At 36.1% G+C, this 24,791-nt stretch overlaps 1 protein-coding gene across 1 annotated transcript in view; it reads right to left on the bottom strand.

Annotated features, from left to right (window-relative positions):
- SCHIP1 (schwannomin interacting protein 1) overlaps positions 1-24,791 on the bottom strand; it is a 781,396-nt gene that overhangs the window by 605,429 nt on the left and 151,176 nt on the right. The window contains 3 exon segments of the mRNA XM_051983093.1: positions 2,575-2,725; positions 17,441-17,521; positions 21,302-21,366. Coding sequence (XP_051839053.1) covers positions 2,575-2,725; positions 17,441-17,521; positions 21,302-21,366 — 297 coding nt within the window.

Below are 24,791 nucleotides of genomic sequence, written 5' to 3'. Positions count from 1 at the left end.
TAAATGCTCATCAATTACTTAGTAAGTCCTCATAAAACCTATGGCTTCCTCATTACAAGGCAGGACAACATTTTCTGCTCTGACTTGGGTCACTTTGGGTATGTCAGCATCCCATAGAGTTTACTTGACTGCTTGACCAAGGAACCTTATCTTCTTTTTTGATCCTTCCCTGGAAACTTCTGTTTGCGAGGTAGAGCTATGTGGAGCTAGATTGTCAACTGACAGATATAGATCAGTATGATTAAAATTTGAATAATAATGGTTACAGTTGGCATCAGTCTGCCACCTTGTGGATAACTACAGCCTAAACTGGAAGATTTCTGCAGAGACTGCTTTGACATAAGGTCAAAATGGTTGGATTGAAAATTTAAAAAAATCCACTGCCCAGGCATTTTACTCATGTAACATAAATGTACATTTCCATATGATAACTATAATTTTTCATTCAGATAGTTGGTATAATTTAATCAATCAATGGAAAATATCAATGCAAACTAGGAATAGAGGGGATTCTGTATAATGGCAGTTACTGTCCATATATTTGAAAATAATTTATTTTCCTTTTATAACAGACCATATTTGCCATGCTTTATATCAAAATCAATTTATAATTCTACCAAGCTGATCTTATGTAGACTAAGTTCATTAAAAAATCAATATAACCCTCCCCTTTACAGCACAAGGAAATAATATAATAAGTGCTCAAAAAACCTATGGCTTCTTCATTACAAGGCAGGACCACATTTTCTGCTCTGACTTGGGTCACTTTGGGCATGTCAGTGTCCCATAGAGTTTTCTTGGCTGCTTGACCAAAGATGAATATGGCAAGTTAAAAGGACAGCCCTCAGGATGCAACTACTCCTATAATGGTACCATCAATTTTACTGCATGAATCTCATCTGGAACTAAAGATGGGACCTCTTTTCAAGTGATAAAGGGCTTCTAAGTGAGGCTAAAATTTAATTGATAAGTATCTGTCTGGAACTTTAAGAGAAGAAATAACCAAATGCTATAAAGTCATGAATTACAAATAAGGCTGAAGTTAGCCCAATGATATCCCCCCACTCTTGAAATACTAAGAAATAAACACACAGCATTTAAAACAAGCAGCAGAAACAAAAGCAAGCCTTTAAGTCTTTCAGTATTTCATCCAAACAAAATTTCAAACACGATTAAAACAAGCTAAAAACCATTATCTATATATCTCACAGTCTCAGCTGTCTATGATAAAGAAATACTGAAATGTTCTAGCAATTGAGGTCGATAAAAATAGCTAGCAAAGGTAGGTGCAGAATCAATGAAACCAAACCTCCAAACCACACATGAAAGTGATTTTTGACCTTCCATCGATAGAGTTCAGATCTAATCTTACAAAAATGATTCTAATAGCATCACAATGACGACAATCGAAATGGCCTGATTTCCATATTATTTTTCACTCCCAAATCATGAATTAACAATAAGATGTCTAACCCAAAGGCTTTCCTACATGGTGGAAGAGAGACCTCTAGTGGCTTTTAGTCTGCTTACAGCAAGCCAATGAAGCCTCTTGCCTGAAAGAAACCATTTTGCTAAAACCATTTCAAGTGTCAGCCAGAATAAATCTTTCTTTGCTGTTATTTACCTTACTATGAGTTCCTTTCATTGACTCTGCTTTAAAATTCATAGTGTGATAAAAACTGTTTATTAAAATAAATACAAATAAATCATTTCCCAAACATCTCAAAGAAGATAACATTGCATTAACTTCTTCCCTAAATGCATACTTGTCTTCCAAATGCTGTGAAATCTTTTATTACTAAACAGAACAGACTATGAAAAATAACAAATGGACATTTTTAAAAATACCTAGGGATAATGATTTTATTTCAATTTTCTCAAATTAAAAAACTACCAATCTAATGAAATAAAATAACCTATTCACAACTACTTCCTACTAGAAGTATTAAATTCATAAAATTCGATACTACAAATGAAATAGATGATCATTTCCTTTCATATTGCTTATAGGATTGCTTATATCTAAATATATGTCTATATTATATATCTATATCTATATCTATATATCTTTATCTCCATATGTGTGTGTATCAGACACACACACACACACACACACACACACACACACACACACACGGTATAATAGAGAAAAAACCATCTCACAGCCTATAGAAATCTCTGCTATAAAAAGAGAAGCCCAACCATTCTAGCATAATGTTGCCTTCATAAAATCTCTCCAGCTCAAGATTCCAAGAATATTCTGATCATGAATAAGAAAACCTTCAGCCAAGGTGAATGTAGGGAAAGCTCAGTTTCCTCATGGCATTTTAGATATATTTCAAATGTGAAATATTTTTCGTCACAAAAATCTCTTTGGGTTCATAAATTGAAATCTCTATTTGAATTAGAGATGACTAGAACTCAATTCCTTCCCATTAATGGAAACCAAGCCCTTATATTCACAATCTAAACCAAATCCTTAGCTCTCATGAGGAAATTTCTCTTTTGATTTCTAGGATCAAACCATTGCTTGTGGGTATCAAAGCCAAAAAGAAGAAGAACTAGATGACTCACGGGTGTGCTGCCATCAGAAAAGGTGTTCATGCTGATAGAGCTGCTCATCTTATCAGAGGAAACAGAAGGAGGAGATGGACTCCGCTTCTCCAGGTGATCCTGGTGGGACAGATCCTGACGTTGGAGGTATTCCCGCCATGCTCTTTGGATTCTGGAACCAAAAGCAAAACACGAAGACTTATGGGATGATCATAGTTTAATACTTCAGAAAAACATTAAAGTTCATAGAGCACCAATTTTGGAAAGAAGGAAATTCTGAGGATCCTAGTCCTAATTATGCTACAAGCTGGTCTAATGTTTTAATTTATTTGATAATGGATAAAACAAGCTTAAACTATCCCAATTTGGTGCAAAAGTTATCAGTCAAGAGTCAAACTCATTACTAGGCATAAGTGTGACTTGAATTTGTAATATGCATACACAATGATATTAACAATTTAAACAAAACTTTAAAGTTTGTGAAGTTTCTTGTGTTATTTAATTTTATCATCCCAACAACCTGGGTGGTACATATTGTTCTTATCTCTATTTTGCTGATGTGGAAACTGAGGTTTAAAGGAGCAAAATGACTGGTTCGTGGTCACTTGCCTAGGGTGTGGGGAAGGATTTGATATCAAGGCTTCTTGATTTCATGTTTAGTGCTAGCTCCACCAGGCCACCTATGATATATGAAACTGTGTATTTATGGACAAAATCACATTCTACATATGAAAAGTCATTATTTTAAAGGAAGAATTGCACTTTGTTTTTAATTTGCATTTTATGTTTTGATGTACATGTGACTCCCTCAGATGGTAATGGGTTTCCTCCTTTGGAAATCTTCAGATCAATGTTGGATATAGAAATCTCTGCCTATACATAATATGTCAGCCATACTATTAGTTTAAATGCATGTTTACATATGGGCAAATGCATATATATGTGTATGTGTGTTTGTGTGTGTATTTATGTATCTATAAGCCTGAGTATATGAGATATATATGCATGTTTCCCTGTGTATGTATATATAGATAAATGTATGTGTGGAGGTGTGTGAAAGCATATATATATGGGGGGGGGCAGGGGTTATGGGTCTGTGTTTATGTACATATATGTGTATTTATATATGCATATATAAATACATCTGTGCTTAACTATAACCTGCTTGGGGGAGGTGGAGGCTATATAAGGGGGATAAATGTCCTTTGTACATAATTTTAAAAAAATAAAGTACTCAAAGAATTGTGGAATGAATGTAAAAAAGGTAATAGTTCAATGTATGGATAGATAGTTAGATCCATCCAAGCTGTATAATTGGTCATTTCTACGGCAAACTCCTTTGATTGTTTTGATTGACTGGCTATGTCAATTCAATCTCTTTAAATCATCTAGAAGACAAAAGGATTACCTTATAAATTGATATTCGAATGGATGGAAATGCTTTAATGATATTTATTAAGATTCTATTTTATTTCTAAGTGAAAATGCATATAATGCATTATGATTGGCCACTCTGGGAATAATACTAAATTGAATATGCTCATGAGGTATTTTAAAAGTGGATTCTTATAACATTGTTGCTGATCTGATCTGGGAAGTAAACTGCCCTTCTAAGTTCTGAAATATGGGTGATTCTTTCCCAGTGCCCTCCATTTAATTTAAACATTTTCCCCTTTGAGACATCATTTGGCAATCGGTTCTCACTAATGCGAAGTATCACAGAAAGCAGTAGGTGCACTGGCTTTAGAGGCTTTGATGTCGAATTCTGTCATTTCCCACCTATGTGAGTTTTAACCAATTCATTTGAACCTTGTGAAGTCAATTTGTCTAGATAGCCTCTAAACTCCAAAACAAGGATCCTTTGATAATACATCTATAATAATTAAGTTTTTATATTTCTTGGTTAAACTGTAAATTTCATGAAATGTAGAAGTACTTAAAATGGTGTCATGTATAGTACGTACTTCGTAAATACTGATTAAATTAACCAGAATCAACATGGTATGATGGAAAAACCTTATGACTAGCAGTTGGAAGATGAGGATTTGAATGGTGACTCTAAGGCCTTTTAGATCTGGGAAAATTACTTTCCCTTGGTGCCCCTCAACTGGGGGGATGGCTGAACAAGTTGTGGTATGTGGTTGTAATAAAATATTACTCTGCTATAAAAAATATAAGCAAGCAGATTTCATAAAGGCCTGGAAAGCTTTATATCAATTGATGCAAAGTCAACAAACCAGGAGAACATTGTTCACAATAATAATAATAATATATAATAACCAATCATAAATGGCTTGATTAATCTCAGTAAGATAATGATTCAAGACTCACAATGAAAAATACTATTAACCCCAAGAAAAAATTAAAGGAGTCTGAAAATAGATAAAAGTCTATTACTTTTCATTTTCTGTATTTTTTCATGTTTTTCCCCTTTTGATCTGTCTTCTTTTACAAAATTACTAATATAGATATATGATTTGCATGATTGGACATGTATAACCTATATCAAATTTCTTATTGTCTCAATGGGAAAGGGAAGTGAGGGAGGGAAAGAAAGATTTGAAACTCAAAAAAATTTAAATAATTGTTAAAAATTTTTTTTTTAATTGTTAAAAAATAATTGTTAAAAAATTGTTAAAAATTTGTTAAAAATATATAAAATATATAAAAGTCTTTATATATAACTGGAAAAATAAAATTTTGTTTCAGAAAAAAGAAAATTGATTTTCCTCACTGGGACTTACTTCACTCATTTGTAAAATGTGAGAGTTGTAGGTGAACAAATTAGGTATAAAGGTTTGGCCTGTGCAAAGCATGAAAGCAAGAGATGAAACATTTTTCATAGGCAAGAGAAAGTATGCCAGATTGTCTGCAGTATAAAGTGCTTAAGGAGGATTAAGTTGAAATAAATGGGAAGAGATATTGGAGATATGTTGTGAAGGTCTCTAAGTGCCAAAAAGATAATTTTGCATTTTATACCAAAAGGAAAAGGGAATCTTAAGCCGGAGATATAGCCAGAGCTTTGCTTTATGGATGTCAATTGGCAGCTGTGTAGGGTATGAATAGCCTGACGTGTAGTAGGTGCTTAATAAATATTTATTGATTGATTAGATTGGAGAGAGCAAACATTGGAGTCAGAAAGACCAACTAGGAGCTATTGCAATAGTCAAAGTGAGGGATAGGTCATAAGGGCCTGAATAAGGGTTCTTGTTAATGGAAAGGTCATGAAAATCAGTGATGATGTGGGATTATAATCAACAAGACTTGGCAATTAATTGAACATGGAATAAAGAGAAAAAGGGAGAAAAGAGTAAAAGAAATTATAAACCTAACTAATAGTACACTGAGAGGTAGGGAAATTAGGAAGAGAAAGGGATTAAAATGAGGAAGAAAATGGGTTATGTTTGGATTACATTAAGTTTGAGATGCCTATGGAATGACTAGGCAAAGATATACAACATACAGTTGGAGATGGAGTGTTAGAATCCAGGCAGAAGGAGGGATATAATAAGTAGATTTGGGAGACATCTGTAGAGATTACTGAACTTCTAGGAACTGACAAAATTGCTAAGAGAAAAATTTTAGAAGGGAAAAGGGGTTCTAGGCTCAGTTCTTGGGCATAGACACACACACACGCACACACACACATACACACACACATACACACACCACACATACACTTTTGGATGTAGGACAAGAATGACAGTCCAGAAAATCAGACTGAGAAGCAATGATCAAAAATGGAAGAGGAGAATCAAGAAAAAAAAAAAAACCACTGGTATGAAAACCTAGAGATAAAAAAATATCCAGAATATGATGGATAATTGTTTAACAAGCATTTAGTAAGTGCTAACCTTGTGCCAGCAACTTTATTAAATATTTTATAGAGATTAAAAAAGGATGAGGATTGAGAAAAAATCATTAGATTTAACAATTAAGAATTTAGTTACCAGTTGGGACAAGAAGAGAAACAGTTATCTAGGAAAATATGTATAAAAAAATTTTTCTCTTATAAAGATCTGACATCTAAGATATATAGAGAATTGACATTTTAAAATAATACTCTCCCAATGATAAGTGGCCAGTGATTATGAATGGGCAGTATTCAAAAGAAGAAATCCAAGCTATCAATAACCAATGAAGAATGTTTCAAATTATTAGTAATAAAAAAGATGGTAAGGAAAAATTAAAAATGAGAAAGACAAAAAGAAATTGCTAGCTCCCAGAGGAGATATGATTAGAAGTTGAGGGACTGATGTGGGCTAGAAGAGCCAATTAAAAGAGAATTAATCGAATCTCTTCATTTTATAGATAAAGAAACTGAGGCTCATAGGGGATCATTGCTTTACTCAAAGTCACATAGGTAGTAAGTGACAGCTTAAATTTGAACCCAGGTCCTCTTTCTCTAATAAGTATTGTTGGGTGCTAGGATAGCTAATTAGGGAAAAAAAGGGGGAATGGCATGGAACAGTGAGAGCCTAAAGAAAATTTAAAATAACAGAGGCAGAATTTGATTTCAAGTCCTTTAGCTCCAAGGCCAGTGTATTTCTATTCTTTATGATATGTCTTTTCATTAGCAAGTTGCAAAACCAATTGCCAAATGATGGGTCAAAGGGGAAAATCTTTATATTAAATGGGAGAACTGGGAAGGATTCACAGAAATCTCAAGTACATGGGAAGGTGGTTCAACTTTGAAATCTCTCCAAATTCTCTTCTTCCCTCTGCTTCTCTCCTATCTATTGAGAAAGCAAGAAATATAGTACCCATTAGACATCTGAATTCATGTAAAACTCATTTCTGTATTAGACACGTTCTAAGCATAAGGGAAACAAGAAAAAAATTTCACTCAGATTCCCTCTGTTCTCTGTCTGGAGCTGGATAGAAGCTGTTTTATCAGGTAAGAAAGTAAGAGTTGCCTGGGGCAGTGAGAGATTGTGACTTGTCTAAGGTCATATGACCAATATGGGACAATGCAGTTTTAGTCAGCAATGCTGCAGATCTTTCAGAAAAGATTCAGATTCTTTCATAATGTTTTTGGTTTTTCCTGAGATCCTATAAACCTAAATTAGACAAGAGATAGCAGGAAAAGCCTTTTGCGTTTACAAGCTAAGGCTTTCTCCTTGAATGTCTCAGGAATCCAACAGCTTTAATGAGTTTTGCTTAAGGAATCACTAAATAATAGCAAAGCCCTGTGCTTTTTCATTCTAGATCAGAGATATCTGTGTAATGTTACAAAGACACTTCTATTTTCTAGACCTGTTTCCTTATCTGTAAAATGGGTGAATAATCTCCCATTGCCTCAGTTTCTTTATCTGTAAAATGAGGATAATAATAATTCCTGTTTCATAGAGTTTATTATGAGGATCAATAAGTTAATATGTAAAGTGCTTTAAAATCTTAGTTATACATATACACATACATATCTAAATATATGTTTATATAAACAAATATATAATACATATATAACATATATATAATATATACACACGTTTTATATATATATCTGTGTGTGCATGTTCCTTAGAATAGCTATTTTATAGCTGAGGAAAATGAAGATTAGAAAGGTTTAGTATCTTGCTTAGGACCTGTAGCTGGTAATAATATCTGAGATTTCTATCATACTCTACAAGTATTATTGTTCCCATTTTAAAGATTAGTGAATGGACATCAGAGATGTTTAGTGTCTTGCTTAGGGGCCTGCATTACATAACAAAAGGAGCTGCTATTTCTATAACGCTTGACAGATCTACAAACTTCACAAACATAATTTCATTTTATCCCTCCTTTAGCCCACTGTGGAAGGTATTACAATCCCCATTTTGTAGATGAGGAAACTGAGATTTTGGCAAGTAAAGTAACTTGTCTCTAAAGGCAGCAAATCAGTCTCCTACTTGAGTTTGAACTAGTTGTCAACTCATTCTAAAATAGCTACTTTTAACCATGATGTCACAAAAGGGAACTGATTTTTTTTTCACTTAACATTTCATGACTCTCATACAACTGTGTAGACAGGCTGTATTTGAAATATAGTTTCTGTAAAGGAAATAATTTAAGGGAACAAAAATCTTTATATTAACAGAGAAGGAAATGGAACTTGCTTAGGGAAATATTGATATTATTCATGCCTTGAGAACATTTCCTATCTGGAGTAAACCCATTCTAGCAGAGCTCGATGCTGTATTTAATGATAACAAAGAGCGTAAAGTAGAAATGGACCTACAAATCATAGGATACATGGGGTTCAGACATTCTACAACATCCCCTTCTTGGTACTGCTCTGACCAGCTGAGACTTACCCCTTTTTTCTAGCATCTAATCAATGAATCAATAAAACTCTTTTCTCAGTTATTAGATTCACAGTTATCACTCCATTCCATCTGGTAAATGTACTTCCTTTTTTTTTTTCATTTGGAGAGAAAGATGCTGTGTAAGGTATAGGATATACTGCCCAAGTGCTAGAGATGTAGAAGTCCATCTCAAGTGCCTTTTCTAATTGTGCAGAATTATATAATAATTATGTGATGACACTAATAATAATATAATATTGACAGACACTGGAGTCATCCTGGTCTTCCCACTATCTCTCATTCCACCCCCATGTTCAAGTTCTTGTTAAGCTCTGTCAATTTTATCTTTGCAGATCTAATACACCCCTTCTCCCCTCTCACTCTGCCCCCACCCTAGTACAGACCAACATTACCTCACTCCTGAATCTGCCATAGCTGCTGGTGGGTCTGTCTGCCCCAATCTGCCTTTCTCCCCATTCCAGTCTATACTCTATTCATCACCAGAGTGACTTTACTAAATGACAGGTCTGATCATGTCACCGCTGCCTGACTCAATAAACTCTAGTGATTGATTATTGCTTCTGTGATCAAATATAAAATTCTCTACCTGGCAAAATCTTTCACAACCTGATCTCCCTTTACTTTTCCAGTTTTTTTACACTATACCGCCCAACATGGATTCTTCAATGAAGTAACACGGCCTCCTGGCTCTTCAGTAAACAAGGTCATTCATTGTAGAGAGCTGAAACTCTTGAGTTCATGCACTGAAGTCAGTTCAAGCACTTAGGGCTAATTACTGAATGGACAATACTCTATGGGCATATGCTTGGAAAATGGCCCTTCCCACTATCCTGTGCTGGCTCGATAATTGGTGTATACAAAGAATTGCAGGAAGGACTAGGGGGTGGAGTAAGTTGAGCCAGGGTCACTTTGGTGGTGGACGAGGAAGAAGGAGGTTGCAGAGATCCTACTTTCATCCCCTTCACTTCTACGCCTAAAGACCAAGAATAAAGACTAAGGACTTTTGCTTATCCTGACTCTGGCTGATTCTAAGGTATCCTGGGTGCTAACGTGGTCATCACAATCCATTCCCTAGTTCTGGCCATTATCTTTGACTGTCCCCCATTCCTGCAAAGCTCTCCCTCCTTTACCCGTTTATTCCCTGGCTTCCTTTAATTATTCCCACCTATAGAAAGCCTTCCCTGTCTCTCAATTCTACTGCCTTCCTTCCGTTAATCATTTCCTCTTAATGCTTTGTTTAACTTCCTTTGTAAATATTTCTGTGCATCTTATTTCCCCCACTAGATTGTAAACTTCTTGAGATCAGGAACTGACTTTTGCTTTTTTTTTTTTTTTTTGTATTTCCAGCTCTTAGCCGAGTGCCAGGTACATAATAGACACTTAATGAATCTTTTTTTTTTTATTGACATAATATCATTTTAATTCTAATAATTCTGATAATAATATTATCATTATTCTATAACAATCATAATTTAACTTTTCTAGTACTATAAAACGTATAAAACACAGTTCTTTCAACAACATATTTCCAGGATCTTTATTCCACTTTGATAGAAGGAGGAAGTGGGCAGACTGGAATGAACTTTAAGGAGTGACCTTGAGCAAGTCAGTCAACTTGAATGTTCATTAATTTCTTCATCAGAAAAATGGAAATGATAGATAGACATGGATAGCTTTTCTGAATTCAAGTCCATCTTTGGTATCATCACTCTCCCATTACTCTATTGGTTATTTACGGTCACAATTTGTTCCTTCCTTTCTCCTTTACAGTAAAAGGACTTGACAGACTCAAAAAAAAAAAAAACCCTCTGCTGATACTTCTGGGCCCTGTGAAGTTCCTACACAAAGCCTGTGCATCTATATCTTCTGGAGAGATCTATCTAGTTCTTCCTTGAACAATATACCTAGAAGCTAAAAGGAAATTAAAAGACATGGTGAAGATTTAATTCCCCCAAAATTCAAGACAACTAACTCAACTCTGAGGAGAGTTTTTCCATTTCTTCTGGGCTTTCAGGCAAGATAGGAAAACTCGCAGAGAAAGTATTTCTTTTGTTGCTCTTCTTAAAATTAAACTTTTGTGTATTCTACACCAGAGGGCAGTGTGACATCTTAAAGGCACCAAGTTGAACATTTTGCAGCTCAGGGTAGCAACGGTGATAAACTAAATTCATATATACTTTCCAAATTCTCTCTGGAGGTGACATCTTCTCTGCAGTCTGGTGCCGGACATGAGAGTTTTCTTTAAATTAGGGGTTCTAAATCCTCAGGCTATCATTTTTAGCTTGCCTCTTTTCACTCCATACAGATGGTTACCTGATAAACTTCCTATCAGTGCTATTGTGTATCAGTGCTAATGTTACACAATTTTAGGGAATTACACTAGACTCGTAAGTCAGAAAGCATTTATTAAGCACCTACTATGTGACAGGCTTGGGATAAAAAGGAAAATTTCCCAAAATCAATTTCCTGCCCTCCAAGAATACAGTCTAATGGAACTTCTTACCTTTGGGGAAACCTACAGACCTGTGGTGTTATTTTTCTATGATATTTTTACATATTTTGAGAAAGGCAGTGTGGTACAATGGACAGAACAACACACTTGATGGCAGGAAAACTAGATATCATATCCCACCTTACACACTTAGCAGTTGTGTGACCCTGATCAAGACTCACCTCTTTAGCCTTTAATTTCCTCATCAATAAAATGAGGATCCTAATAGCACATCTCTCACAGAAATTGTGAGAATCAAATCATTCATGTGAGAAATTTGCATATCTTAAAGCAGCATATAAATAGGAGAGGTTATTATTTTCTTGTCCCACAGATATTTAAAACATAATGGGCCTAATTAGTGCAAATAGTAGGAGAATATCCTATAAATTACGAGGGACTCCAAATGTTCCTATTTTTGTATGACTATACATTAATTGCATCTAGCCGTGGAAATCAGCACAAAGCATTCCCAGTGACGGCCATAGCCAAGGAAAAGGAGTCAATAGAGCCATCCCCATCAGAAAGACAAAGTGAAAGAGGCTGATTTTTAGATTATGATGTGCAACTAGACAGAATGTCCATTTAACTGGTTACCATAATTCTGAGGCAACTGTGTAGTACAATGAATAGTGCTCTTGGCCTGGAGTCAGGAAGGCCTGAGGTCACCATCCAGTCTCAGATACTTACTAGTTGTGAGACTCTAAACAAGCCACTTAAATTCTATCTGCCTCAGTTTCCTCAAATGTAAAATGGGGATGATCAGAGCACCTACTTTTCAGGGATGTTGTGAGGATCAAATGAAATATTTATAAAGGCTTTGCATAGTTCCTGAGACATAAAAGGTGCCTATTTCTTTCCTTCCTTCATCTAAGTGTGACTTTATCTTAGGGAGGCATTGAAGAGCAAGTGTGAAGTTTTGTCCAGAGAGAGTAGGAAAAAGAGATTGAGGCAGATTGATTTGAGAAAGTGCACAGAGCTTTCAGTGGTCTTAGTTTCTCCCTGCCACAAAAGTTTGTCTTTTTAGCCCTAATGTCTCACTAGTGAAGCCACATGACTAAATTCCATAATTTCAGAAGAAATATTATGTCAAGGAGTCTGAATGGCTGGGAAAAAAGTATGGCATCTCTTACTTTGGTGTCTCTCTCTCTCTCTCTCTCTCTCTCTCTCTCTCTCTCTCTCTCTCTCTCTCACACACACACACACACACACACACACACCATTGATATGGCTGTTGACCAAGAGGACACTGTCAGCTTCCTGACCTCAGAGCAAAGTTAATCCAGGAACTACAATCTCTCTCGCTTCCCAGGAACACTTAGCTTCCAATCCCACCTCTTCCATGGTCTGCCATTTCCTTCTCCAGCTCATTTTGAAGATGAGGAAACTGAGGCAAACAGAGTTGCGTGACTTGACTGAGATCACAAGCTAGTAAGTATCGTATGCCAGATTTGAATTCTATTTTTCCTTATTTAATGCATAATTCTCATTGCCCTTTAAAATCATTTAGGAACTACATTCTAATTTGGTTTTTGCTGCATTTGGAACTGCTGTAGGTCACGTGTGCCATGGGCTCCATCTTTGACCCCTCTGTTCTAGGCAATGCTTTAAGATTCTAAGTTGCTTTGGTAGAAAAGAATATTTCTCATCCAGAAGTTCTCTACACCAATGAAATAATTCCATTCCCCAACTTAAAGACTTTGAAGAGCTGAGATTCCAACATTCTCCTGCTCTCATGGATGCTTCCAACTCTTCCCTTCCTGCCTTTATAAATTACTATGTCCAAGGAAATTGAGGAACTAGTCCGGTAACGATACACATTTAGACTGGTCCTCAGTAAGCAGATGCTCAATCCCACTTTCCAGCCCATCTGGGAAGAAGGAACAAGAGCCCACACTCCATCAGCATGGCTTTGGGAACCCCAAAGCCATTTCTCTATCAGGATGAGGCATTGGAGTAGGACTCCAAATGGAGAAAATATGATGCTGATATTTGAATCGAATATATTCTAGGCAGAGACTATTGGATGTGGGAAAAAATTTAGGCCCTTTTTACTTTGGGCAAGATGTGATTTTAAAGAAGGGACCCCGATTTCCATGGGGCTTATATAATCAGTCTTTTTACTTGACAGTCAGTCCTCTGCCCTGAGAAATGCCCACCTTTCATTTTAACTCGTTTTTCTGTCAACTCTTGTTTAGCTCTCTGGCTATTAAGAGTACAATAGTCTCTTCTTTATATTCCTGGGTTGAAAACCTTCAATTTTCCCTCTTTTATGATTCTTCTTTCCTTTACTAAATTTTGTGACTTATAAGGCTTGAATTTGCTTATTCTTCAGAAAACCCAGCTTTCTTGGCTCCAAATGACTGCTTTCTAAAGGAAATACCTTCTTCATTCTCTCGGCTTTTTTTACATCGGGTCCCTTGATCTTTCAAGTCTAAAACCTTCAATTACCTCTTAATATTTTCAGTCTTATTCCAGGTCCCTTCTGTAATACTATTTCAGCATGCTTTTAAATTCCATTAGCAAGTCACCTCTCTGTTTACAGATTAAAAAAAAAAAACACATTCAAGTCACTCTATAAATCCTGTCAATCACTTATCAGCATTTGGTCTGGATTTACTCCTATTAATAGCCCGTACTACTCAAAAGGCAATTTCATGTGTGTAGTTCAAATACTCTTTCCTTTTGGGGGGGTGGGAGGGTCAGGAAATGGTTAGAATAGCCATTTTACTAATATAGAGGGACAGATTATTGCTTCTTCAATAGACACTGGCAATTACTTACTCTTTGCCAGGCACTGTGCTAGGCTCAGAATACACACACACACACACACACACACACACACACACACACACACACACAAATGAGCTTCTAGTCTAATAATGAAGCTAGCATGTCCATACAGTGATGCAAAGATTCAAAGTAATTTATAATTTTAGACAGTTGACTTATGCACTGAATGCTTAAACTGACTTTATTCTAGCTAACACCAGCGGCTTGAATTGAACCCAGGAATTCAAGTTTTAATCACTCCAAGGCTGACTGAATTATACCATTTTGCCACATACAACCTTTCCTCCTTTTTCATAGAATTATATAAACCTGTTGAAGTAAAGGGAAATTTAGAAATCATCTAATCTAACTGCCTCTATTTACAGGTGAAAAAATGGGGGAGGGAGGGAAGAAAGGAGGGAGTCAAGGGGAGAGAGAAAAAGAAAGAGAGGTGGGGGAGGGAAGGAAGGAGAGAAAGACAGAGAGATACAGAGAGAGACAGACATAGACACAGAGCCAGATAGATATTCAGAGACAGAGAAAGAGAATATCTGCATTTCAGTATCTAACTTATACTTTTCAAATTATAATTTCATGTATAAATTTCCATAGTCCTACCCCCTAATTTGTCATTCTAAGAGGTGGGGGAGGAAAGAGGGAGAGAGAGACAGAAAGAGAGGTACAGAGAAAGACAGACATAGACTCAGAGACAGACATTCAGAGACAGAAAGAGACAGAGAATGTATGTATTTCAGTATCTAACTTATACTTTCCAAATTATAATTTCATGTATAAATTTCCATAGTCCTACCCCCTAATTTGTCATTCTAATTTTGGGAGAGTCAGTGTTACATAGCAGATAAAGTTCTAGACTAAGATTAAAGTAGATCTAGATTTAAATACCACATCTGAAATTTAACTTTGCGACCATAGGCTAGTCACTAACATCTGGGTAACCTCAGGCAATCAAAAATAAATTACCTATAGGAAAAAAATGAATAAATATTTCTTCATTACTAGTTCAGGTTTTTATCTCTAAAATGGATATAGCAATTCTTCTCATGCCTAACTCTTGGGATTATTAGGACAGACCAATGAGATAATGTCTGAAAATTGCTTTACACATATTAAAGTATTATATAAATATGAAGCAATGTAATTATTTATTTTGAGAATTAGTCATTTCTCAATTTGATTCCAGCTCTCTCTATATATACCAGGCTGTCTCTCACAAACACTTCTATATTACAATAATACTAATGATGGTGGTAGTGAAATGATGATACATCGGGTTCACGCAGGTCCATGCTTAAAATAGCCTTTTACTCTGACGCTCACTCCCTGCTTACAGAAGATGGTTTGGAACACTTCTTTTTTCCATGCATTTGCCACCGCTTTCCTAGCTAAATTGATTATGACACTAGGTTCTATTTTGTCCTGAGAAGTAACGTCATATGCTAGCTCTGGAATGGATTCGTCCACAAACAACAGTGTCATCAGCTGATCTTGTGTGTGGGCTTTTTATTTGTATCCTGTATATAGTCTATGTTACATTAATTTCCAATTTTGAGGACAATTTTTTCTCCACTATACTAAGTTACCTTTCACAAAAGTAAATATTACAAGGATTATCATCCCCATTCTATGGAAGAGAAAACTAAGTTTCATAAAGCTTTAATAAACTTGGTCAATGTTACTTGGCTAACAGATGGAAGAATGGAGTCCCAAAGTTTCTTGACGCCAAGAATCAAAGTATCTTAGGAGCAGAGATCCACAGATTCAAGGTACTTCAGGATCTATCTAGACCAATGCTTTCAATTTGCCGATAAGGAAACTGAGGAATACCAAGATTAAGTGACTTTCTCAAAGTCACACACAGATGGCATCTGTCTGAGATGAATTACTACTGATTGGAGGCTGATCCCAGTCCAGTACCACTTGGGACTAGTCTGGAGAAGGAAGAATTTTTCTCTGATTGCAGGAGATCTCATGGAGTGGGGGACTTTCAAGGTCATCATGACAGATTCTACCAGGACAGAAAGAATATCTGAAAGCCCTGGAACCTCTAGGGACAAGAGTAGCTATCAAATGCATTTATTTCAAAGAGTTTGGCCTGATCTTTAAATAATCATTATGGTAGAAACTAGTCCCTTACTCCAAGATTTTTGGTCTCTCATATTCCCATAGCATACCCACTATTGCCCTGTTGTTCCTAGTTCCAACCTATCCATAGGCATCTCAAATCATAATCAATGATCCAGCAGGAACAGGCTACAGGGAGCTCTTTCTCTTCTGCCCCACTCCCATTGTTTTCTCCTAATTGGATGCTGCCCCTCCTATTCTCACCACATCCTTAAAGATAATTCAGAATCCTCTTCCATTCTTAACTTCCCTGGAATGACTTTCTTGTCAGAGTTAAATAATGAGGAACATTGACACTCATAACTCTTGGTTGATCAGAGACTTATCAACTGTAATCATTCTGTTAAGATGGTGAATCAGTGGGTCTTGTCAGTCCAGAGCTGCTTTGCCCACTGTACTCTATACAACGACCATTCCATGTGCCAATGAACCTGAAAGATTTCTGGGTTTTTCTTATTCTTTCTGACAGCTAAAATACTCCTGGGTCATGCCATCTACCCTGAAACTGCGCCCTCCTTTATGTGTTTTCTACCCTAATTGGAATGAGTTCCTTGTGACTTTCTTTTCTATTTGTGTCCTCATCAATTAGTGCAATTCTTGGCACATAGCAAGTGTTTAATGAATTCTTTTTCCACCTTACTCATACTCTTCAACTTATCTTGGATCAGGAAACAAAATTCTTCGTTATAGTTCTGTCTGTGATGATAAGAACAGGAGATAAAGAGATAGTGAGAAGGGGCAAAGAAAAAGAGAGAACAAATTTTCTAAAGGCAATAAGGACAGATTTGGAAGAAGAGGATGTGAATGCATGGGAAAGAAATCAAGGAAGCAGACGCTTGGGCAGAAATGAACTTAGAAGAAAGAAGAATGTGTAAATTGCCTCAGAAAAGTTGGTAGAAAAAATAAGTTGGATCAGAAAGTTCCCCATATTGGTCAGTAGATGGCACCATGAGCTCAATACAGCTTAATCAGAAGTCCAGGACGTCAGGCAATGCAGAGAAAAGTAGAGTGATGTAAGGGTGACTGAGAGGAGGCAGTGTGGAACCAGATGGTCAGATAGGCAGAATGGCCATAAAGCCACTGTTTGTAAAGCAGGCAGGGCCTGTAACAAGAAAAATCCACCCCAAACCTCCGCAAAATCAGAATGTAGCGCTTGGATTTTGAGATTACTCACATTTTCACTTTTGACTCCAAGGGCTGAAGACTGAGGTTGTATTTTTCAATATTATTCTCCATATCCATGGAAATCTGGTGGCTGGAAGAAGAATTCATAGTATAATGTTTATTTAAGTAGCTGTATTCATTTTCCAGGCTAATTGATATTCGTTTTATAGAGTTGTCATCAATTTACCTTTGCCTTTATTTATGAAGAGATTACTTCCCCAAATTACTAGTGATACATTCAAACAACAAATGTGATATTAAAAAAAAGCAATTTTATCTTTTACTTTTTCACTCATTTTTGGTCTGTTATTTCAATTTAAGAACAAAATGGTTGTATATTCTGGGAGAACAAAAGAACTGATTTTTGCAATGTGTTTTGCTTCAATTGACTATTTTGGTGCTCAGCATGATCCTTTCATATATGTAGCACAGGTATTATTATATCCATTTTATGGATGAGAAAGCTAAAGCTCAGAGAGACAAAGTATTCAAGCATAGCTCTATGGTTAGTAAATGTTAGAAATGGCATTCAAACACAGGTAATCTGTGAGGAAAAAACTTATTTGGAAATCACTGAGGACCCTACGCCATTTACCAAATGAAAAGTTTTGAAGAGTTTAGAGATGAATTTATGGAAATTTTGATGTCATTGACTCATTCTTAAGGCAAGTTATACAGTTCCCTAGAATGAGCCACTAGATTATACCGTAAGTCAAGGACAGATTTGTTACTAATTAATAACAAGGGAAGAGAAATAGGAGAGTGAGGGACAAAGCTCTGAGCATGATTTAATGACTTCAACAGAGTAAGGAAAAGAAACACAAGCATTTGTTAGGCCCTCAATATGTGCGGGGCATTGCGTTAAGTGCTTTACCGATATTACCTCCCAGGGTTATTGTGAGGATTGAATGAGATACATCTCTGACAAAAACTGTCTCTGCAATGAATTTATGAAGCAATATGGAGTTTTGGGGCCCAACAAACATGATTAGTTGACTGTTGATCATTTATATCTAAAAACTGAAGCAGAAAGAGTTTGTGACTTGCCCAGAGTCACATAGTTAGAAATGCCTGATTTTGGATTTAAATTCAGATCCTACTTCCCCTAGGTTGGCTTCTTGCTGCCTTCAGATTAAGGGAAGAACTACAAAGGCATTAAAGTATTGGAAAAATATGTCATCATATTTCTAGCAGATATTCTGGAGAGATCTATATTCTTACTCCTATGCCACTCAAGATAGTCATGCTAAGAATCTATGATAATCATTATAAGCAAAAATAAATAAATCTTTATTGAATACTTATGGTGGAAGAGGCACTCTGGGGCATTCGATTTAGTGGACATTTATTTATTATGCACAAGGCATTGTCCTAGAAACTCTGAGTATAAAAGCAAAACAATCAGATTCTCCTTGTCCTTAACTTTACAGCGTACTATTGGAATTCACAATAATATTTATTAGCAATATTATTTTATGTTTCATAATGATAATCTGCATGTAGTTTTAAATATAATTATATATAGCTCTATATTAAAATATGAATATTAATTATAAAATTTAAATGTGTTCTATTTATGCCATAATAATAGTCATAACGCTTATACAGTATTTACTATATGCCAGACATTATGTTGTACTTTACAATTATGATCTCATTTAATCCTCACCACACTGGAAAGTAAGTGACATGGTTATCTCCATTTTATAGATAAGGAAACTAAGGCAGAGACTGGGTCCACAGCTAGTAAATGTCTGTGGACAGATTTTTAACTTGGGTCTTCTGACTTCAAGTCCAGCACTCCATTCATTGAACCACCTTGGCTGCTATTATAGAAAAATAAATACAAGCTAATTAGAAGGAGAACTAATATAGGTTTCTTATAAGAGATAATCCCTTGAGGCTTGAAGAAAAGTATGGATTCTTGGAAACAGAATATATTATGGTCATGGATAACCACCTGTGCAAAAATAGAGATTAAGTGTCATATTTAGGAAAGGGTTGGCAGGCCATTTTGGCTGGTGTGTAACTCAGGTTCATGTCTCACCTCTGAATGGGGACCTAATTTTTCTCTCTTTCCTCTCTTTTTCCTTTTATTTTTTCCTTAGATAAGATAATATGACATGTGACTTCCCTCATAAGGGGTCTGAAGTTGAACAGGGCAGTAAGTCACCCTAGCACACTGCATGCTAAGTGCATCAGACAGTTATAAACCAAGACTGGACGTGAAGACTGAAGAGAAAGGTCACTGAAAATCAGGGAGATCAGGAAGAGGTAATTAGTGCAAGGGGGTAGGGGAGATGACCTATTAACAGAACATCTATCTTGGAATCTCCACGAGAGAAAACATAGTTGGAAAAGTTCATCCACCACACACATATATCAAGCTTTGGCTGTCACTTATTACAGAATGTGTGCACATGTGCACAGGCATAAAGCTCCATTCAGGTTTCATTTCCTAGGTTTAAATGAATAATGAGCATCAAGAGAGGAAAGTTCAATGAAAAGTACATTGAGCCATGTCTGGAAGGCCATTATCCTGGAGAATTACCCATCTCTTTACCATCACTGTCTAACCAATGAGGATTGAAAATGTCTTCCTAAACAATTTCAATATAATACTTATCTCCATTTAATTAAATTATCTTCAAATGACAGAGATAGAAAGACAAAAACATGGGGGGAGAGGCAAGGAGAGAGAGGAAAAGGGAAAGGAAGAGGAAGGGAAGGAAGCGGGGAGGGAAAGAAGGGGGGAGGGAAAGAAGGAGAGATGAGAGAAATAACAAATAAAACCTCCTTGAAATTATTATTTCTATATAAGTATTGGGAAGGAAGTAGAGAAGAGAACAGGAACTACAGTTAATTCTGAATTCTCCACATTAAGTGGAGCTTGGAATATCATAATCCAGGAATAACATTTGAATTCACAAACTCAAGCTCTTTCTCAACAACTCCTTTACCAAAAGTTCTAATAAATTAGCCAGGCAGCTAGATGGCACAGTGGATAGAGTGCCAGCCCTGAAATCAGGAGGACCTGAGTTCAAATCTGACCTCAGACACTTAATACTTCTAGCTGTGAGATCCTGGGCAAGTCACTTAACTCCAATTGCCTCAGCCAAAATTAATAATAATAATAATAACAATAAATAGCCAAAGAAGAAAGCTGGAATTTTTACTTATTCCTGCCTTGGGGCTGATTCTGAATGGGAATCTGGGCTATCTTGGAGGAACCCAACAACAGTGTAGGACCCCCTCCAAAGATGAGCCATTCCCTACAATGAATTTCTGAAGCAATATGGAATCTTGAAGCCCCCAAACATGAGTAGTTGGCCATTTTAATTATCCTCTTTACTTCTAAAGCAGCCAACCAGAGAAAAAAGGAGTGAAGTCTTATTTCAACCAATTTTAGATGTAACAAATCAGTCAGAAAATATTTATTAAGCACTTCCTGTGTGCATGGCACTGTACAAACTATACCTGGCATGGGAATAACTATTTTTAATTACTTTTTTCACACTGTTAGTTCCTAACAAGTCTGTAGTCAGCTCAAACTTTATATTTTTACACATGGTATAATCTACAAATCCTAGACTTGTGTGACTGATGCTTTAAATTTAAATCCAGCATTTTACATTTGGCTGATAAATGCTATCTTGCTGCCTACATTTCATAATTTCAGTTTCTTAAGTTTATGTTGAATCTTGGATTCCTATATCCTTAGAACCAAAAGAAATATCCCAAATCACCTGAGCCAACCCTTTCATTTTCTGTACATATTTTTACCTTTCCCTATCATTATAAAACATGAACGTTTCATAACTGAAGCGGTATTTTATGGCATTTTAGCAATCAAGTACTTTTAAATACTTACTTTTCAAGTACGTATTTTCCATCACTAACTTGTTCTATTGTTGGCTGCAATCTTTTCAGTTCTTCCTGTAAAAAGAAAATGTGGCTTGATTATACATCTTAATGACCATACTCATCTGCTCATAGGCAACAACCAAAAACTTCTATATGTGAAAGATTTCTAACCTCATCAGCAGGAACCTGGAGGGATGAAAATTTCCTGTACAAATGTCAATCACAAATTGTCTACGATGTAAGTACCAGAATACTGCTTGAGGCATATAGTTTAAATGGCTTCCCCAAGGTCACACAACTAATAATTATCTGAGGAGGAATTTAAACCCACATCTCTTTAAATCCATTGCCAAACACTCTATCAAAAATATCATGCTAGCCAACGAGAGAACTATGGATACTGAATGCTGATTAAAGCAGACTATTTTCACCTTTTTGTTGTTGTTGCCTATTTTTTCTTTCTTGTGATTTTTTCATTTTGTTCTGATTTTTCTTTCACAACTTGAATAATGTTGTTGAGTTTAAAATGATTGTATGTCTGTGTGTGTGTATGTGTGTGTATGTGTGTGTGTGTGTATGTGTAGATAGATATCATATCAGATTGCTTATTGTCATGGGAAGAGTAAAGGAATGGGAGGGAGAGAAAAATTTGGATTACAAAAAGAAACTTTGGATTACAAAAATGAATGCTGAAAATTATCTTTGTATGTAATTAGAAAAATACAATAGTATTGAAAAGTTTAAAAATCTCATACTGCTTTCTTCAGGAGACATAAATAGATATACGGCATGGGGAAATAAGATAATTTAGAAAAAATTATTGCTCAGAACACCAAAATAGTAGATCTTTTCAGTGATGAAAACGATGTTTGAGATAAGTTCAAATAAGCAATACAATTTTTACTGTTCAATTAAGAATAAATGCTCTTTCTCCCTTCCATTGGAGAAGATGGGGGCTTTGGGCATGAAATAATGCATACACTGTAGGACTCCATTGATGTGCTAGTTAATTTGCTGTATTGCCTTATTTTGGGGGCTTTCTTTCATTTGTTGTTTTTGTTACAAGGAACAGCCTTCTGGATAAAGGAAAGAGAAAGGACTGACATATTTGGAAATTGAAAGTGTAAAACAAGAGATATTGATACAGTTAAATTAAATTATTTTATCCTAAAAAGAAAAATAAATTCCCTAGTTTAACATAATTTACTTTCCTTCCTATAGATTTTGAGTGTTTCCTAGTAATAAGGATAGTTCATGAAAACATCCACATGCATTTGTCCATTATGACCACCCCTGTGGGATTAACAGTGTTACTAAAGAATATTTTTTTAAAAGGTCTTTTTAGCAAAACCAACCAGACTACAGATATGTGTAAAGTATTACCACTTTTCTTATGTGGAGATTTAATTTGTTGAAAGGGGCAAAAGAGGAGAACATTTGTGTAAGAAGAAGAAAAAACAATTTGAGGAGAAACAGAGAAAGTTTTAAGAGGATCTGAGAGAAAACTAGTACCTTATATATGTTTGAGAAGAGACACAGACAGAAAATGTTCTGATTTGAGCCAGAAGACAGAACAGAAAAACAGGGGAATTGAAAGATAAAAGCTAAGCTAAGAAGCCCTCAGAGTTAAGAGGTCACAGCAAGAGAAATCGAATGGAGACTAGAGATAGAGTGGAGCCCATCTGGGACAAACTAAGTAGAGTCAAACAAGCTCTGCAGTTGATTTTGGGGAGCTGATCTGATTGAAGGAAAGTTCTGATGCTGGAAGCTGACTGGACACGTCAGTGTCTGCTGCTGTTTCAAGAGCTGACTGGATAAAACCTGCCTTGTACCAGAGTGTTCTGTCTAGCTTAAGATAGAGAAAACCTCTCAGAAGCTGTCAATATTACTCTGGCTTGAGAGAGTAAAGCCTGTAAAAGCTCAGAGAAGTGTCCTAAACAGCTTTGCAAATCTCAAGCTTAAAAGATCCACTTTTCATTGAAAGAGTATAATATTGGCACAGTGCTCAACTAAGGCAGCATATCTGGGAAGCTCCGCAGATCTCAGGCGTAAGGCGGTGGTGGACTAAAGCAGCTTACCACCGCCTCACTCACTGAAGAATAGCAGAGAAGCGGGTTCATTGAGAAAGTGGATAGACTCAGAGTAGCAAGAGTCCCACTCAGGGGGTGAGACACACAACGGGCTATTCCTTAAAGAGACCAAGGGTAGGAAGGACAACAATCATATGTTTCAGACCCTAAGTTTCTCTACTCTTGTGCTTCAAAGACTCATGCTTGTACACATGAGTGGGAAAGTAAGACTGAGCCTGATGAATGAACTGTCACGTTACATTATGTCTATTATCTCTTTGTCACTTGTTAATAAGTTTCATCACTCAGATAATAGTTTGCCATTTATAGGATGCTTTAAGGTTAATAGAGAATTTTTCATATGTTATCTCATTTAATAACACCTAACAATAATCTCTCACAATTCTGTGAGGTGGGTACTATCATTTATCTCCACACAGCCCTTTCCATCTGTGGTCCTGTCTGGTTCCAACTCCTTAAAACAAGATGCCCCTTTCAGGATAAGCTCATCAGTTCTAAACTCACCATCATGCTGTTGGTTCAAGCCTTGATGGACTCCATGTACTTCAGTTTCCTCTCCCCTCTAGAGGACTAGAGCATGGAGTACCAAATTTCTTCCAGTGCCTTATTTTTCATAGGATGTCTTACCTGCTTTCAACCCTTCAGTAAATGATGACTCCCCACATTGGGGTCTCCCTGCCATGTTTTCTTGCCTCCTTTTGTGTGTGGTCTCCTCATTTAGATTGTAAATACTTTGAAGACAGAGACTCTTTTCCCCAGCCCTTAGAACATTTCCTGGCATGTTATAGGTACTTAATAAATGTTTATTGTGGGAAAAATCACTATTGATCAGAGAAATGCAAATTAAGACAACTCTGAAGTACCACTATACACCTTTCAGGTTCACTAAGATAACAGGAAAAAATAATGATGAATGTTGGGGTGGGAACTGGGATGCTAATACTTTGTTGGTGGAGTTGTGAACTGATCCAACCATTCTGGAGAACAATATGGAACTATGCTCAAAATTTTATCAAACTTTGGATACTCTTTGATCTAGCAGTGTCTCTACTGAACTTGTATCCCAAAGAGATCATAAAAAAGTTTGCAAAAATGTGCAAAAAGCAGCCCTTTTTATAGTGGCTAGGAACGGGAAACTGAGTGGATGACCATCATCTGGAGAATGACTGGATAAATTATGGTACATGGATGTTATGGAATATTATTGTTTTATAAAAAACGATCAGCAAGTTGATTTCAAAGAGACCCGAAAAGATTTACATGAACTGATGCTACGTGAAGTGAATAGAACCAAGAGAACATGGTAAACAGCAACAAGTTTATATGATGATCAATTCTGATAGGACATGACAGTTTTCAATAGTAAGGAGATTCGGGCTAGTTCCAATGGTCTTATGATGGAGAGAG

Source organism: Antechinus flavipes, chromosome 3 (assembly GCF_016432865.1).
Source record: "Antechinus flavipes isolate AdamAnt ecotype Samford, QLD, Australia chromosome 3, AdamAnt_v2, whole genome shotgun sequence".
Classification (NCBI taxonomy): domain Eukaryota; kingdom Metazoa; phylum Chordata; class Mammalia; order Dasyuromorphia; family Dasyuridae; genus Antechinus; species Antechinus flavipes.
Note: the sequence above shows the minus strand (reverse complement) of the source record. Positions and strands in the feature narration are given on the sequence as shown.